At 47.4% G+C, this 15,009-nt stretch overlaps 1 protein-coding gene across 2 annotated transcripts in view; it reads left to right on the top strand.

Moving 5' to 3' along the window:
• Nucleotides 1-15,009, top strand: part of AUTS2 (activator of transcription and developmental regulator AUTS2) — a 1,210,906-nt gene that overhangs the window by 851,822 nt on the left and 344,075 nt on the right. For both annotated transcript variants that reach the window (XM_068968276.1, XM_068968277.1), the window contains exon 5: nt 3,543-3,572. In XM_068968276.1, coding sequence (XP_068824377.1) covers nt 3,543-3,572 — 30 coding nt within the window. The remainder of the gene's footprint in view (nt 1-3,542; nt 3,573-15,009) is intronic.

Here is a 15,009-nt window from a genome sequence, read left to right on the forward strand (position 1 = left end):
ATGCCTTTTTTCCATTTCCCAGCCCCATGCAGAACATAAACCTGACTCAAGAGGTGGCTCCGTGTGAACTCTCATAAATTGGAGTGGGTATCTAGGGAGTGGGGAGCAGACACCTCTTCTTTTAACCTTTCAGGACCAAGGATCATTTGGCCAGAAATCCACACCGTATTGAACTTAGGGTGTGAAAGCCTTACAGTGTATTAAATGTGAATTTGAGACCATGAATTCTACCCACACCGACTCCATAAAACAGCCTCCCTTTTTCATAAAGCAGGCCCATAAACCGCTGCCAGTGAAGCAGAAAGACTCCTTAGGACTGTGGCTCGCTTTCCGTCTGGGGTTGTCAACAAACCCCCTTTATGAGTGGAATAGACCTCTTGTATGTGTCGAGCTTCTGGCTTTTTACAGAGTGTGTTAGGAGCCAGGCTAGGCAAACGTTCGGCACTGTTTGCTGAGTGCATTTATTGCCTTTGCATAATTTATGAGCTGGAGGGGTTGACCATCATTCGTCTCTGCCAGGGGCTGGCACTCCAGGCTCCAGAGAGCGGAGCTGTAAATTGGATGGTGTGCTCCTGCTGAGCTCACGGCAAAGTCCTCGGGTCAGTATGGGAATTTAATACCAGAAATGGAACTGTTTTCTCAGCACACCATGTGGGCCCCAGCGCAGCACAGACTGTTTTGGCAGACTCTGCGACTGGCCTTGTCGAGGGGCTGTCACTCACCCGGCATGTTGTGTGGGGAGCCTGAGCATTTTTAATCGGCTTGGCATCCGTGCTGCTTCCATAATGGATACCAGTAGGTCTCAGTTCTTCACCATATGCTTAACTCTGGAGACAAGGTGCTTCTGGGTATATCAGTAATTACTTGATGCAGAATTAAGTGGACCTTGAAATTAGAACTGGACTGTTGGAAAGCAGGAAGCTTAACACTTTGATAGGAATAACCATTCCCAGGGACACACTGCTGTTCGGGTGGGGGGAGGGCGTGTGGACTGCGGCGGTTCTTTCCCCCACCATCATCCCCACTCATCTGCCCCCTGCACGCCAGTCCTTGGGGGATGTGGGCAGATGCTCTGCCCCTGCCTTCAGCTGCCACTGATTACCTCATGAGGTGGGCTGTGAACATCTGGGAAGATGAGCCTGCCTGGCAAAACCCTCTTCTGTCTTCCACACGCCTCCCGAATCATGCTCTGTCACTCTTGAAAATGTGCCGGAAACTTCGGAACCTCAAGGAAGGCTTCACTGAGGGCAATGGAGAAGCCACGCAGTCAGGAGAACTGCTGTCCCTCATCCTCTGCTGTTGGAGGCCTTCGAGGTCTTCATCCAACCCATTTTCTTTCTCAGCTGGTTTGACTTATTATAACAGAGCAGTCTCTCCTCAGGCAGAAGAAAGTCAGTTTACATAATCTGAGGTTGGGAGCTCGGCTGAGAAGGCAGTGGTTAAAGCACTGTCACCAAACCTCTGATAACCCTGTGGCATTGAGGAGCCAGTGCAAGAGCAGACGATGTTGCAGGCCGTGAGGCTGCCATGGGAATTCCTAAATGCATGTTGCGCAGGCAGTTTAGTCCCCAGACTGAGTCTTAGTAGATGTCCACGTTTGGATGGTGGTTTTGTTACCCTCAATTGAAAACTCTCTAATTGTGGTTTAAACAATGTTAATTTATTGTTGACTTATCTGAACAAAACACTCCAAAGCCTGGCTGCTCTGAAGTTGGTTCCCATGTCTCAGTTGTGCCAAGATCTTTCTTCCCTTGTTTTTGTGCTTCAGCTTTTGGCCTCATTTTTGCAAAATGGCTGCCCCAGATCTGAACGTTGCATCTTCATGCAGTGATGTTGAGGGGAAAGAAGCAGTGCTTCTGCTTTTCTCCTTTTTGTGAAGAGGAAAGGGTTTTCCAGAACCTTAAGCAGACAAATCCTCAAGTCCCAGCCAAAACTGGGTCTTAAATCTACCCTTAGCTGCAAGGGAAGTTGGGAAATGGAGACTATCTGACGTTTTTGGTCTCGAAATGTCAGGAGATGGTACAGACGTGGGAGAAGGGGGACTGCGAATGGCTGTGGGTGTGTAGCCAGCGGCGGCTGCTCTATAAGCGAATTTATTTCCCGTTTCTGGTCATAGCTGCATCAACTCCCTTGTCCAGGTGGCCACTCTAAAACCCTTGGCATCATCCTAGACTTGTCCCTCTTGCTTCCACACCCACGTGTCATCTAGTCCTGTCGGCTCTACCTTCACAGTCGCTGTGCCATCTGCTCTGTGTGTTAGTTTGTTAGTTGCTCAGTTGTGTCCGACTCTTTGCAACCCTATGGACTGAGGCTGGTCAGGTTCCTCTGTCCATGGGATTCTCTCGGTTGGAATACTGGAGTGGGTTGCCATTCCCTTCTCCAGGAGATCTTTCCCAACCCGGGGATCGAACCTGGGTCTCCCTATGGCAGGTGGATTCTTTACCGTCTGTGCCACCAGGGAAGCCATCTGCTCTGCCCTTTCTCAAACCATGCATCTTGCTGGTCTAGACAGCATAAGGGTTGCCAGCCTGGTCTCCCCACGGCCTGGTCCTTTACTGACAGCACTTTGTCTCTCCTCCACTCCATGGAAGTGTCATCCTCATGGAGTAGGTTTATCTCTGATCATGTTACTTCTACTGTGAAACCAAAAGCTGCCTTAGGACCAGGCCCATGTCTTGACTGAATATCTGACCTGCTTAACAGTGCTTATCGAGGTCCGTTGAGTGAATGAATAGATGTATTGACATGCTGAGTATTTACTCTCACAAAACACATCCTCTTCTTACTAATCAAGTATCGGATAACAGAACTTTATTCTTGGTTTGGGAATAAAAATATGTTCTTTTTTTCCCTTTACTTCTAATGAAGAACCCAAAGCTTTGGGTTAACTGTCATTCTCTGGTCTTCTGAAACTGTGCTCAATGGTTGGAATCTATTAGATACCATGTGAGTTTCCTGACCTAAGGCTCTCTCTTTTTTTTTTTTTTTCCCCACATTGTTGATTTGTTGCCTTGACCTCTTGTCCTTGGCATGTTTTTAATAGAGAATATTCCCTCTTTTGTCTGGCTGATCACAAGTGATGAGCCTTGCCTGTCATGTTCTGCTTCCTTCAAAGTCCACATGAGAGGATGCAGTGCCCAGAGGTTCGCCACTTTTCCTCTAGAAAAGCAACAGGAGAGAGCCATTCACATTAGCTAAAGGAGAGATGTCTCCATTAAGAGACTGATTTTGCTTTGACTCCCATTGAATGACCTTGATTTACCTTAATCTCGGGGTCACATTGGCTCCTCTGTGGGCGTCCCCTCTGCCGTGAGGTGAAGGGTGCTCACTGGTGTGACCAGCTGACCACAAGATGAGCCACGGTAGAAGCACTTCTCGCACTTTGCTTTTGTCTCTCTTCACAGCACTTGAACTGAAGACCTTTTCCAGCCCAGACACAATGTTTCCTATTTCCTTTACTTGTCTTGCTTTTTTTCTGTAGCAATAGCAAAAACATAACTCAATTTTTGCACTAATGCTCATTCTCTTGTCTTCCTTTTCAGTGTGACAGCGACAGTGACCAGGAAGAGAAGGTAAGCCCCTCTCATCCCCCAACTGTGGGCACAGCAGGCAGCATCGTGAACATCGGGGTCTCCCTCACACACTGCGGGGGGTGGGGTGCCAGCGTCATCTTCTGCAAAGACGGGCTATAGTCACACAGTGACATTTCCTATGATGAGAAGGAAATCTTTCATTTGTGAGGCCCACTTTTAAAAAATAAGCCCTTTAATGTTGCGTATATATGACACTGCGTTTTTCACTTTATAGATTTTTAAAAAGGAAATTGTTTATTTTAATAGCCATCTGATTTTTCTGGTTTTATCCTTGATTGGAACATTAAACCTGCTAATATGCATTTGTAATGTCGTTCCTGCATTTCTGTTACTGACCCAGATGCTTCTTCCTGCTTTTCTGTACATATTGGCCTTCTTGATAGAAATGTTAATGGTTTACTCCTATGAGTTTTGGTTTATGTTAATGGTTTATTCCTGTTCCTCGTGGGGGTGGGGGGAGAGGTGGGCCAGGGCTGTCAGGCAGGAACCGTCCTCTTCTGGTCCAGGTGGATGGTCAGGTGGGAGGGTGCTTCTTCCAGCAGGTACACGCTCTATTCTGAGGCTGATGGCCACCAGCCTCTGTGTAGCCGGTTCCACACGGACCAAGACAAGGAGCTCGGTCTGGGGGCTTCCAGAAGATCGGATCACAACCTGGTAAAGTGCACATTCTGCAGCCTGAGCCAAAGGGATTGTCTGTATGTTTCGTTTCTCTTTCTAGCTGTCCCAAACCTCCGACCAAATTTCTTTCCAATGTTATTGCTGCTCTATGCATTTTGAAAATAGTTAACCTGAATATCATGGTTTCTATATTGCTTGACACCAAAAGGAATGTACCCATCCTCCCCTCATCCCCAGTTTCTGGGTCTGTCCTGCCCAGCTGGCTTTCCTGAGCTCTTCTCCCCGTCACCTCCGACATGCTGGCAGATTTTACTCAGAATCCTGTGGTTAGTATTTAGTGGGATCTTTCCATGGAGCCCCGCATTTTCCCCCTCCTTCTCTGCTGCCAGCCTCCAAGAGAGATCTAAAGGCCCTTGTTCTGTGCTGTCGTTAATTTGAATTCAGCATATGCAGCCCGTTATAAAATGCGAGACATCATCATTTGAGCAGGTCAAGCATATTCAGATGAAGACAAATGGTGCTTATTTGATTTCCTTAAAATCAGGAAATGAAAAAAGTGCTCTCTGGAGAAATCATGTTCTGCCTGACTTGGATGATAGACCAGTGCGTGTCCCCCAGATAAGAACAGGCTCTCGCCTTGAGGTTTTTATCTCTGAAGGACGGCTAGGACTGTCAGCTTGCTGACATGTGCATTATCCATGTCATTTTAAACAAAGTGACCTATGGAAGGGTGCGCCGTGCTGTGACACGGTAATGGGCTGTTGGATGACAGTGAAAGTACGCACTGGAAAGGGGGCTGTGGGTTAGTCTTTTGTTTAGCTGACAAGTAGGCGCTTCCTTCCTCCAGCCCCCAGGGAATCCTAACTCCTTGGAAGTCATCCCCCCCACTGTGTCTCTGGCAGCCAGTGTGCAGTGGGTGCCTGAGGCATGTGGGCAACAGTGGGTGTTTGGCGATCAAGTAAGCCCGCTGGCCCCCAAGCCATCCTGGCCACATCCCACAGGGCAGTCGTCGTCGCGTTCTGTCAGGCCCGGGGACCCAGGGAGAGACTGGGACTTCTGGCTGCTCCAAGAGATCTTTTACAGGTGACAGTAGATCTCACTTTCCAAGTGGGTGGCCCTTTCCAAGGGGACAAGGCTTCCTTGGGGTAGCACTGCCAAGCACACGTTCCTGCTTTATAAGGCAGAGTGAATTCAGGAAGTGTCCCAGAAGGTGGTAAGGCATCCAGTTTTGTGTTCCACGAAGGTGTCTTGATGAACAGTCTCAACCTTGACTGCTTCCGAATGCCCCTGGGGCTGCACAAGTCCCAGACACCCGGGCCGTGTCTCAGGCAAGTGCCTCAGACTCTGCTGGTGGCTAGCACCCCTTGTCTACAAGGTCACTAACTATTAATGTTGAGAATTATCAGCGCTGCCTGCAGTTTCCAGAGGCATCTGGGGGCCCAGGTGTTTCCTGCATCCTGGGAGCGCCCCAGCTACTAGTTTGCTCTGTCCCCGAGTCTCTGCCGCTTGGGTGTCCATCTCCGAGTGTGGGAAGCAGCGAAGTAAGTGTCAGCCCAGAGGAATGGGTGAGAAGGTAGCCAGTGCCCATGGCTCTTGAGTTTGGTGTGATTTCGGGACAGTGAAGGAGAATAAGAGATGTCCATAGGCAAGTCCACTGGAGGGGTGACGGTGGGGACAGAGGGCCGTTGGGAGTGGCCAGTCCTTTGAAAAGGGGGGGTTCCTGCCTCGCCTCCCCAGCCACTTTCCCTGTGCACGACAGTGGCCCCACAGGTCCTCGTCTCCTCCCCAGGGGCTCCTCCACAGTGGCACTCCCCTGCTCCTCCGGGGGGCCGCCAGGAGCCCTCGAGACTGTAATTGCCGTTGTGCCTGCTTGGCCCCGATGTAGTGAAGACTGCCAAGGCTTCCCCTTTTGGGCTGAGACTGTCTGGTGTTTATCACTGACTTTAACACCATCCTCCCAGGCTTCTGCTCTGCACCAGAGTCTGGGCCCCTGTCAGCCTCCGCCTTGCCAGAGCCTCTTGCCGCCCGCTCGGAGCCCCAGAGCTCACCCGGGCTGCCTCCTGTGCTCTTCAGAGGACTCGCATTCGAATCTGAATTGCTAATGGTGGCAGAGATGCCACTCAGTGTCCCGGGATCCTTTCAGCAGCCCCACCAGGGAGGCTGTCGGAGGCAAAAGTGAGACTTGTAGGGGACCCACTGGGATTTCTCTCCGGAAGACCTGTCATTCTCTAACTCCATAGGGATCCACAGAGCCGGCGGTCTAAAATTAGGGTACCGTATTTCACACAGCTGACTGAATTAAGATAAACTCTGCTTTCCTCTGATACGAAGCTGTAATTTATAAAATGATACCCTTACTAATTAATGTGGAAGTGACTGAGAAGAGGGCTAGAAAGCGGAGCTTTCCATAAATGCAGGAGACATTCTCATACGTGGAGAAGGCTTGCCGGGACACCGAGCGCAGCATCCCTTGGTGCCCCGACTCCCCCCACCAGCTGTGAGAATACATTTCACGTTAATGTCAGCAGCCCTGGAGGACTTCTGTGAAGAGTAGGAATAGGGTGGAGGAGTAGAGAAGGCTGGGAACGCTGCATCTTAGATTGGGGATTGTTCTTTGCAGTTAGTGTAGAGAAAAGAGGCAGCACTTGGCACCTTAATCACCCCAATTAAGCAATTATTCCAGTCCCCCACCTGAAATGAATTGGTATAACGAGAACAAAGAGGCAACAGGCATATTTCCCCATGTTTGGCCTGTATTTTCTCTGTTTCCTCCCTTTCTGTCCTACTGGCAGCAGCCCATTGTGCTGAGAAACACTCCCAGTTTGGTTGTGAAATCTAAGTGGAGATGGAAAGTGATTCTCCTTCCATTCACCCACTTCCTGTGTGTTCTGTGGGCCACATGAACGAGCTGGTTAGAAGGGGTAGTACTCGGTGGTCATGCGCTTGGGCCGCCGAGTCTGATGGCCTGGGCTTGTTCCTGACTGTCCCTCACAGCTCCGGAGCCACGGGCAAGCCTCGATCCTCTCATCTGCCAAATGGGGATAACAACGGCCCCCACCTCGAACCAGTTAAACTGGCTCCGTGCCTGGTCTGTGCTCTGTAAATGTCAACTTCTGTTAGTTTTCCTTGGAGTCGAGCAAGGGAGAATCATTTGGGGAAGGAGGAAGGCAATCCTCCTCTTCCAAAAGCTCGGGGTCTGCCAGAGAACACGCCAGAGGATAAGAGGTGTGAGTTTCTTTTTCTGCTGGAACCTGAGGCCCAGCCTGATTCCCGTCGGTCACTTCTTCCTGACACAGGCTGAATAGAAGTGTTGTGAAATTTGAAAGGGTCCCCCAACAATGATTATTAAATTCCTTACCCCAATCATCAGTCTTTCCTCTCAGCACAGTCTGAGCAGAGAGCAAGCATGCCATCCTGGAGGGAGCAGAGGGTGATGGAGTGGGTGGCCCAGCCCACAAGCCAAACACTGTCAGTCTCCAGATGCCCATTGCAGCAGGGAGGGTCTGATGAGGTCCATCAAGGTGGGGGCCACAGCATCCATATTTTTTAGAAAGCTTCTTGGTACTTTTTTATACAACTGGTTTTGAGAACTACTGCCTTAGAGCAAATGTCCAAAAGAAGCATTTACTTTCTTCTTCATTAATGCTCTTATTCTGACAGCTCAGGAGAAAGACCTGAAAGCAGCAGGGTGTTGTGCGTGTCCACGCACCCCACGCGCTTGTGTGTGTAGATGTGTAGTGCCTAGTGCATGCAGTACACACATACACAACGTCTCCGTAGACGTGAACCATTCTCCTTGTCCTCGTGAAGCTTCTAGCACGACTTCTGCTTGCAGTTTCCCCTCCCTGGGTTTTTAATGACAAGGTTGCTGGGTCCCTGGACTTGCTCAGCAGCGCCCAGGACCGCCGGCTGGGATACTGGCTCGCGGCCAATGCAGAACCCCAGATTTCCCGTGTCAGCTCCTCCTCCCTTTAACACACACACACTTTTTGGTGCATTCTAACTTTTTGATTCAAGCCGTACGGGTTGTGTTTGATCATTTTGTATTCACTTGTGTGGAAAGGGGGCAGTTTCTAAGAAAAGCAGCTAGAATACTGAGAGGCTTGTGTTCCTAACTCAGCACAAACCACATGCCTGACTTGGCTCCCTGGAAGGGCTGAGAAACTGCTGAGATGTCAAATGAAAGATGGGACGTGTGGCTTGTGCTTATGGTGGAACAGCCCCATCCCTTGATGGACCACGTTTCACACTTGGTAAAAATTCCGTGCCCTCAGCAACATTCTGGAAGCCCAGGAGGCATCCCCTGTTGTTACTTATAGAACTTCCTTCCTTGATTTTGAAATAGGATGTGTTCTGATCAGGAGACAACTGAAAGATGCTGTCCTACTTTGCAGGAAAAGAAAGGAATTTTCTCCTCCCTTCTGGTTTTATAGCAGCAAAGCACACAGTCATGACCCAGGAGAAGAGTAGGGACTCAGGTTCTCATCTTTATATCCCTGATGTTCAGTCATGATCATTGTTTTGCTAAATTTGCATTCCCTTTCCTGGATACTCATCTCTCAATGGAGGAGATAAGTGAAACCTCTTTAGAAAACTCAGAAAACTGGTGCTGTTACCTGAGTGCACCTCATGTCAATCCCAAGGTGTGTTTTCTGGGCTCTCTTCCCAGCCTTCCATATTTCTTGAATAATTTTATTTTTCATAAGATATTTCTGAGTCATTTATAAATTTCCTCCTTTATTTGGAAAATTTCTGCAGCTCTTTTTGAGTGATGCCCGTCGATTCAACCTCCAAGATTAAGTCTGGGTCAAAATGACACTAGGTTGTTCTTCCGACATCACCATGTTTCCATCTGGCTTAATTCCTTCCTATCCTTCCAAAATTCCTATTGATAGATCCTTGGATTTAATCTCTGCTGCAAATTATTTTAAATCCCGAGTTTCATTAAATTCTTCTCTGCCTCATATCATTGCATTTTTGTACCAGAGCAAAACTTGCTTCACTCACACTGAATATGTATGTAGAATATCTGTTCATACACCTGAAAAAACCCCGAGGATTTATATATGGGTTAATATATATGCATATTTATATATGTACATATTCTTTATTAAATGTAAATCAAATGAACACTCAAATTACTGGAAATGGTCTGTTATCTTCAGCTAAACTCCTGTTTCTTAGACTGAATAGTGACAGGAATGGGTTCTAGATATTCCCTTGTTCTCATGGGCAGGTAATGGAGAAGGACACTTGGAAGACCTGACTTCTAATTTCTAACCAACCAAGTGTGTGGCCCTGGGTAGCTTACCTAATGTTGCTGAACCTTAGTTTTGTCATCTGTAATGTGAGGCTGAGTTCAGTGGTGTCGCTCTGAATATTGTGTATTTCTGTGTAGTTAGTTACCTAGGCCCCAGCAACATAGCAGACCCAGAGGGAAATGTACCTGAAAGTATTTTCTCTTTGCCAAGGTACAAGGAAGATTATGTAAAATTTTTCTCCATTCTTTCACCTCTCTCAAATTCCTAACAGGAAATAAACATAGGGTGGACACATCTGTGTTGACACTTTCAAGTAACTAAAGGAAACTTACGTATGAGCTTGATGTCTAAACAAGGTCATTACCTGTTGGTTCTTTCATTTAGTCGTTCATATCAACTCACTTACTCTTCTTTTTTTTGAATTTTGTTGTTTTCTGTCAAGCCTTAACATGAATCAGCCGTAGATATACGTATATCCCCTCCCTTTTGAACCTCCCTCCCATCTCCCTCCCCATCCAACTTACTAATTTTTTATGCAAGTACCTACTGATGAACCAACTTGGACTTGACAGAGTTGTGTGACTCTGTCATCATGCACTTGTCAGTAGGCAGGAGTTAGTTTAATCTTGTTCCTCAATTACCCTAATTATTTAGGAGAGCATGGGAGCTAGTGAAAAGCTAGTTGACCTAGTACCTTTCAAGGACTCGATGGTTAACAATGACAATCGTTTGACCTATTAAAGGAATTCTTTGGGAGAGGTCCAGAGTTGAATACATGATTCTACATTGCCAGAGTAAAGATCAACTGCTTTCCCTTAGAATTAACCATTGGCTTGGATTTTATGGCTCAGCTGAAGGGACTGTTGCAAAGCCAAGGAGGAATTAGGTGGAGGTGATGGCTTTCAGTCTCATGAAATGGACCACGAATCCTGAGCCACCTTAGAGTCAGGGAGGTCCTAAGCAGAGGCGTTAGTACTGGTGATCCTTAATCTGGTGGCTTGTCAGTGACTATGGCCTGGGTTGTTCTTTGGTTGTCAGGAGAGTCTATCTTAGTCTGTATTTGGGTTGGAGAATGTTTGTCCCCAGTAAAGATGTAGGCATCTCTTTGTGGTCACGCACGTCTGTGTTTGTATGTAGGCATGAGTGTCTTAGTTAATCCCCCTTTGGCAACTTCTAGATGGTGATATATGATGATGGGTAATGGAATCACTCCTTGCAACCTTGCCATATCTAGATGTGATAAAGATAATAAAATCTCTGTATTAGGATACTTTCATAATTAGCCAAACTTTATACTTTCAGAAGTCCCAAAATTAAGTGCTTGGATATTATTTTTTCCTCTTTTTTTTTTTCCTCCAGAGTTATAACTGGGAAGGTCAAGTGGGCCTATGTCTGAAGCTTTCCCCTGTTGGTTCTCAGGGTTGTGTTGAGAAGTACTGGCTGTAGACCTACATAACACCCCAAGTTACTTGAAGAGTAAGCAGAGTAGCTTTCTCTAGTGTTTTTCAATCCCAGGCATGGTTCATTGCTGATTATATGCATGTTTCCTGAGAGAGTGAAATGGAGCATTTGAAGTAAGGACTGAGCAGGAACCCCTGGGACTGGTAGTTGTGGTACCCAGAGCATTCACCTTGGGCTTCATTTTTCTTCTTTGGGACTCTTATTGACTTTTCAACTCCCTAATTTCTTGGCCAAAAAAAAGGGTAGATACTACTAATTTATTAGGGGGAGTAAACAAATGAGATTAGGATCAATTTTTTCAGTCTCTCAATCGTGTCCAACTCTTTGTGATCCCATGGACTGCAGCACGCCAGGTTTCCCTGTCCTTGACCATTTCCCAGTGTTTGCACAAACTCATGTCCATTGAGTTGATGATGCCATCCAACCATTTCAACTCCTGTCGCCCCCTTCTTCTCCTGCCCTTACTCGTTCCCAACATCAGGGTCTTTTCCAGTGAGTCTGCTCTTTGTGTCTGGTGGCCAAAGTAGGGTCAGTAATAATAGGAGCAACCTAGATAGTATATTCAAAAGCAGAGACATTACATTGCCAACTAAGGTCCATCTAGTCAAGGCTATGGTTTTTCCAGTGGTCATGTATGGACGTGAGAGTTGGACTGTGAAGAAGACTGAGCGCTGAAGAATTGATGCTTTTGAACTGTGGTGTTGGAGAAGACTCTTGAGAGTCCTTTAGACTGTAAGGAGATCCAACCAGTCCATTCTGAAGGAGATCAACCCTGGGATTTTTTCGGAAGGAATGATGCTAAAGCTGAAACTCCAGTACTTTAGCCACCTCATGTGAAGAGTTGACTCATTGGAAAAGACTCTGATGCTGGGAGGGATTGGGGGCAGGAGGAGAAGGGGACGACCGAGGATGAGATGGCCGGATGGCATCACTGACTCGATGGAGGTGAGTCTGCGTGAACTCCGGGAGTTGGTAATGGACAGGGAGGCCTGGCGTGCTGTGATTCATGGGGTTGCAAAGAGTCGGACACGACTGAGCGACTGAACTGAACTGAACTGAATAAGATGAAACAGTGTTTCACACTGTAGAGAACATTGTGTCATTCAAAACACTTTTACATGTGTCATTTTATTGTGGGACTCATGTGTGTCCTTAGCTACTACACTGTTTATCACCTTTGGTGAGCCAAAGTCAATGATCAGGCCTTTCAAGGACTATCGTCTCAAGCATATGTCATTTTACAAATAAAGCAAATGAAACTTAAGAGCTGAAAAGTGATAGAGCTGAGATATGAGCTGTCTTAAGATTCCAGGCTCTGGGCACTTTCCCCCTATATGCAAAGGTGAGTTGGGAAATGCCCATAGGTATTTGAGAATCTTTGCTACCTTCTTCTCTGTGCTGCACCCTCCAAGAGACCTGGATTGTACCTGCCCATCTACCCACAAAGCTTCCAGCTTCTAAAAAGCTGGAATTGTCATGTTCAGACATGACACAATGTGGGTCCACTGACAGCTGAGATGTACAAGCTCTTCTGAGATGTGACTTTATTTTTTTAAGGTGGGAAGCAGTTGTCCAAGGTAAGAAGGCAAGGGCTACAGGTATATGTTTTCGCTCAGCCCGGCGTTCCCTATGAGTAATGAGGTGGAGGCTCACGCCCCGCAGACTAAGCACATTTGGTCCAGGTTCTCAGTCTTCTTTTAGTGTCTGTGTGTAAACACTTAGTACCTTCTTAAATCATCGACTCCTAGCAAGTACCCCACATCTAGTAGTGTCTGACATTTAGCAGATGATCTGTGAATATTAGTTCTATCACTGGAAGTTGCTCTGTTGATTATCTGAGTCACAAAAGGGGAAAAGTCTTGTCCTGGTCACCCAGGCAGGTGGGGAGTTACTGGAGTGACTCCCACTCCAGTCCCAAGCCGCTCGCATCTCATGTGTTCTCTCCAGACTGCTGTCTTCCTGTGGTCAGCGCACAGGGGAACAGACCGTGGTATTACCACAGCCCTGCACTGCACCCCCAGAGCAGCTTCACTTGGTGTCACCTGCCCCTTCAAGAACCCTCTAGACACTGACTCCCTCGCCCCTGCAGGGGATCTTGGGGTCCATTAAGCCCAAACAGCACTTTCCTTGTCAGATGGCGAGTGCTGCTCGGGGTGTTCCTGCAACCCAGTGGTCAGTATCCGAAGCAGCCGTGTCTGTGTTAAAGATTATGTATTTGCCACTAAGGGGAGAATATAGTGTTTATCGGCTGGAGTGCGTGCCGGCAGAGCTGATTACAGCGCGGCACTCTGTCAGCCAATGATTTGTCCTGTCCTTTATCATCTGTGTCACTCAGCAGTGTGCTGGCCAAGGGGATGGATCGCCCCCTTCCCTTTTTTATTTTTTTGTACCCATTTCGTGTAGAAAATTTGTATTTACTTTGGGAGTGTAATTTGTTCCTCATGGATAATGTGACCCTGAGCGGAGCTGGATCATGGGTTAGTTGAAGTGATATTTTCCGCTAATGGTAGTCGTACATCATTGCTGTCAGCTCGGGTTAGGAGGCAAGCACATTACAGCTCCATTTTACCTCTGCAGGCATCTGGGATTATTTGCCATAACCGAGTATGACATGACCGCGCTACAGAGTGCATTAAAATTTTACTGGCTTCTCAGGCAAGTTCCCCAGCTCCAGTGTGTGCTGCAGGCGGGCAGTCTGAGGAGGGAGTCCAGGGGCCCTGGCTTTCCGCACTGAGGCCCAGTGGGGAGGGGACGCAGGCTAAGCAGGGGCCGCTCCCCTCATGCCTCGAGAAGGAAGCCGGGGAAGGAATTACGGGCAGCCAGCCTGCAGGTGTGTGTGTGTCTGGGAACATCCTCGGCTGGCAGGGGACAGGCTGCCTCATGCCTCCAGGGGCAGAGCGCAGTGCTCCCTGCACTCAGCTCTCTCTCTGCGATGCCTACCCTCCGGGCGTAGGTCCGCAGCAGTTCCTTCTCCGAGCAGAGCCCAGGGTCCTACGCGACGGGCCCCACCAAGTCTCAGGCTGATCGTTACTGTTCTCGTCTGCCTGTGTTCAGACAGAAGGAAGGAAATCTGGGTCCTCGTGTGGCAGAATCCACGTGCATCCATGCAGCAGCCTAGCGCTCTAATAAACCTGGTTAGAAATGTTGGTCAGGATGCTGTATACATTATTTCATACAGTCTCCACACCAGCCCCCCAAAGTGTAGGCATGATCAACCCCATTTTACTTAAAAGGAAACAGAGGATGGAAGAGGTAAATTACCTTGTGTCCTAATGGCAGCAGGGGTGGAATTCTTACCTTTTATTCAGATTTCATTGACTTCGTATTTTATAAGGTATCTAGTGTTGCATGTTATACAGAAAAAATATTATAGAATAGATAACTATGAATTTGAGCAAACTCCAGGAGATAGTGAAGGATGTGGGGGAGCCTGGCGTGTTGCAGTCCATAGGGTTGCAAAGAGTCAGACGCTACTTAGCGACTAAACAACAATAACAAAAAGAAATTACTTGAATCGTGTGTTTATGTCCTTTACGTGGACTGAGTTGTGTAGTCCTCATGGTACCCCTACCAGGTAAGTGCTAATGTTATCCCCAGTTTACAGACAAGGAAACTGAGTCATGGGAAGCTTATGTAATAAGCCCAAATGTAATCTTATGTAACAAGCCTTAGGTAATCTTGTACCAGTTGGTGGTTTTAAAGCCAGGTTGTCTGGCTCCTAATGCAACATCCTTCACCACCAAGCTTTCCCTCCTGCCACATTCCAATAACCCTGAGGACTGACAGGAAAAGACCAGGGAGAACAGTAGTATGTTGGACCAAAAAGAAATGTTCAAACGGCATTTTATCCCTTTCAGTTGTAACTCCAACATCCAACAAAATATTGCTTGAAAAAGATACTCTGTGATGAGCTTTAATTGAGTAATAAGCCCCCATTTGCTGTTAGTGCATTAGTTGCATGCAAATGGTGCTTCTAAGGTGCTTGAAAAGCATCGATTTTGTTAGCTAAGCAGTCACTTAGGCAAAATGCCTCCTTCTTTTAATATATTGCTTAGCATCATCTCTCTTGTTGGAAA

Source organism: Capricornis sumatraensis, chromosome 3 (genome assembly GCF_032405125.1).
Source record: "Capricornis sumatraensis isolate serow.1 chromosome 3, serow.2, whole genome shotgun sequence".
Taxonomy (NCBI): domain Eukaryota; kingdom Metazoa; phylum Chordata; class Mammalia; order Artiodactyla; family Bovidae; genus Capricornis; species Capricornis sumatraensis.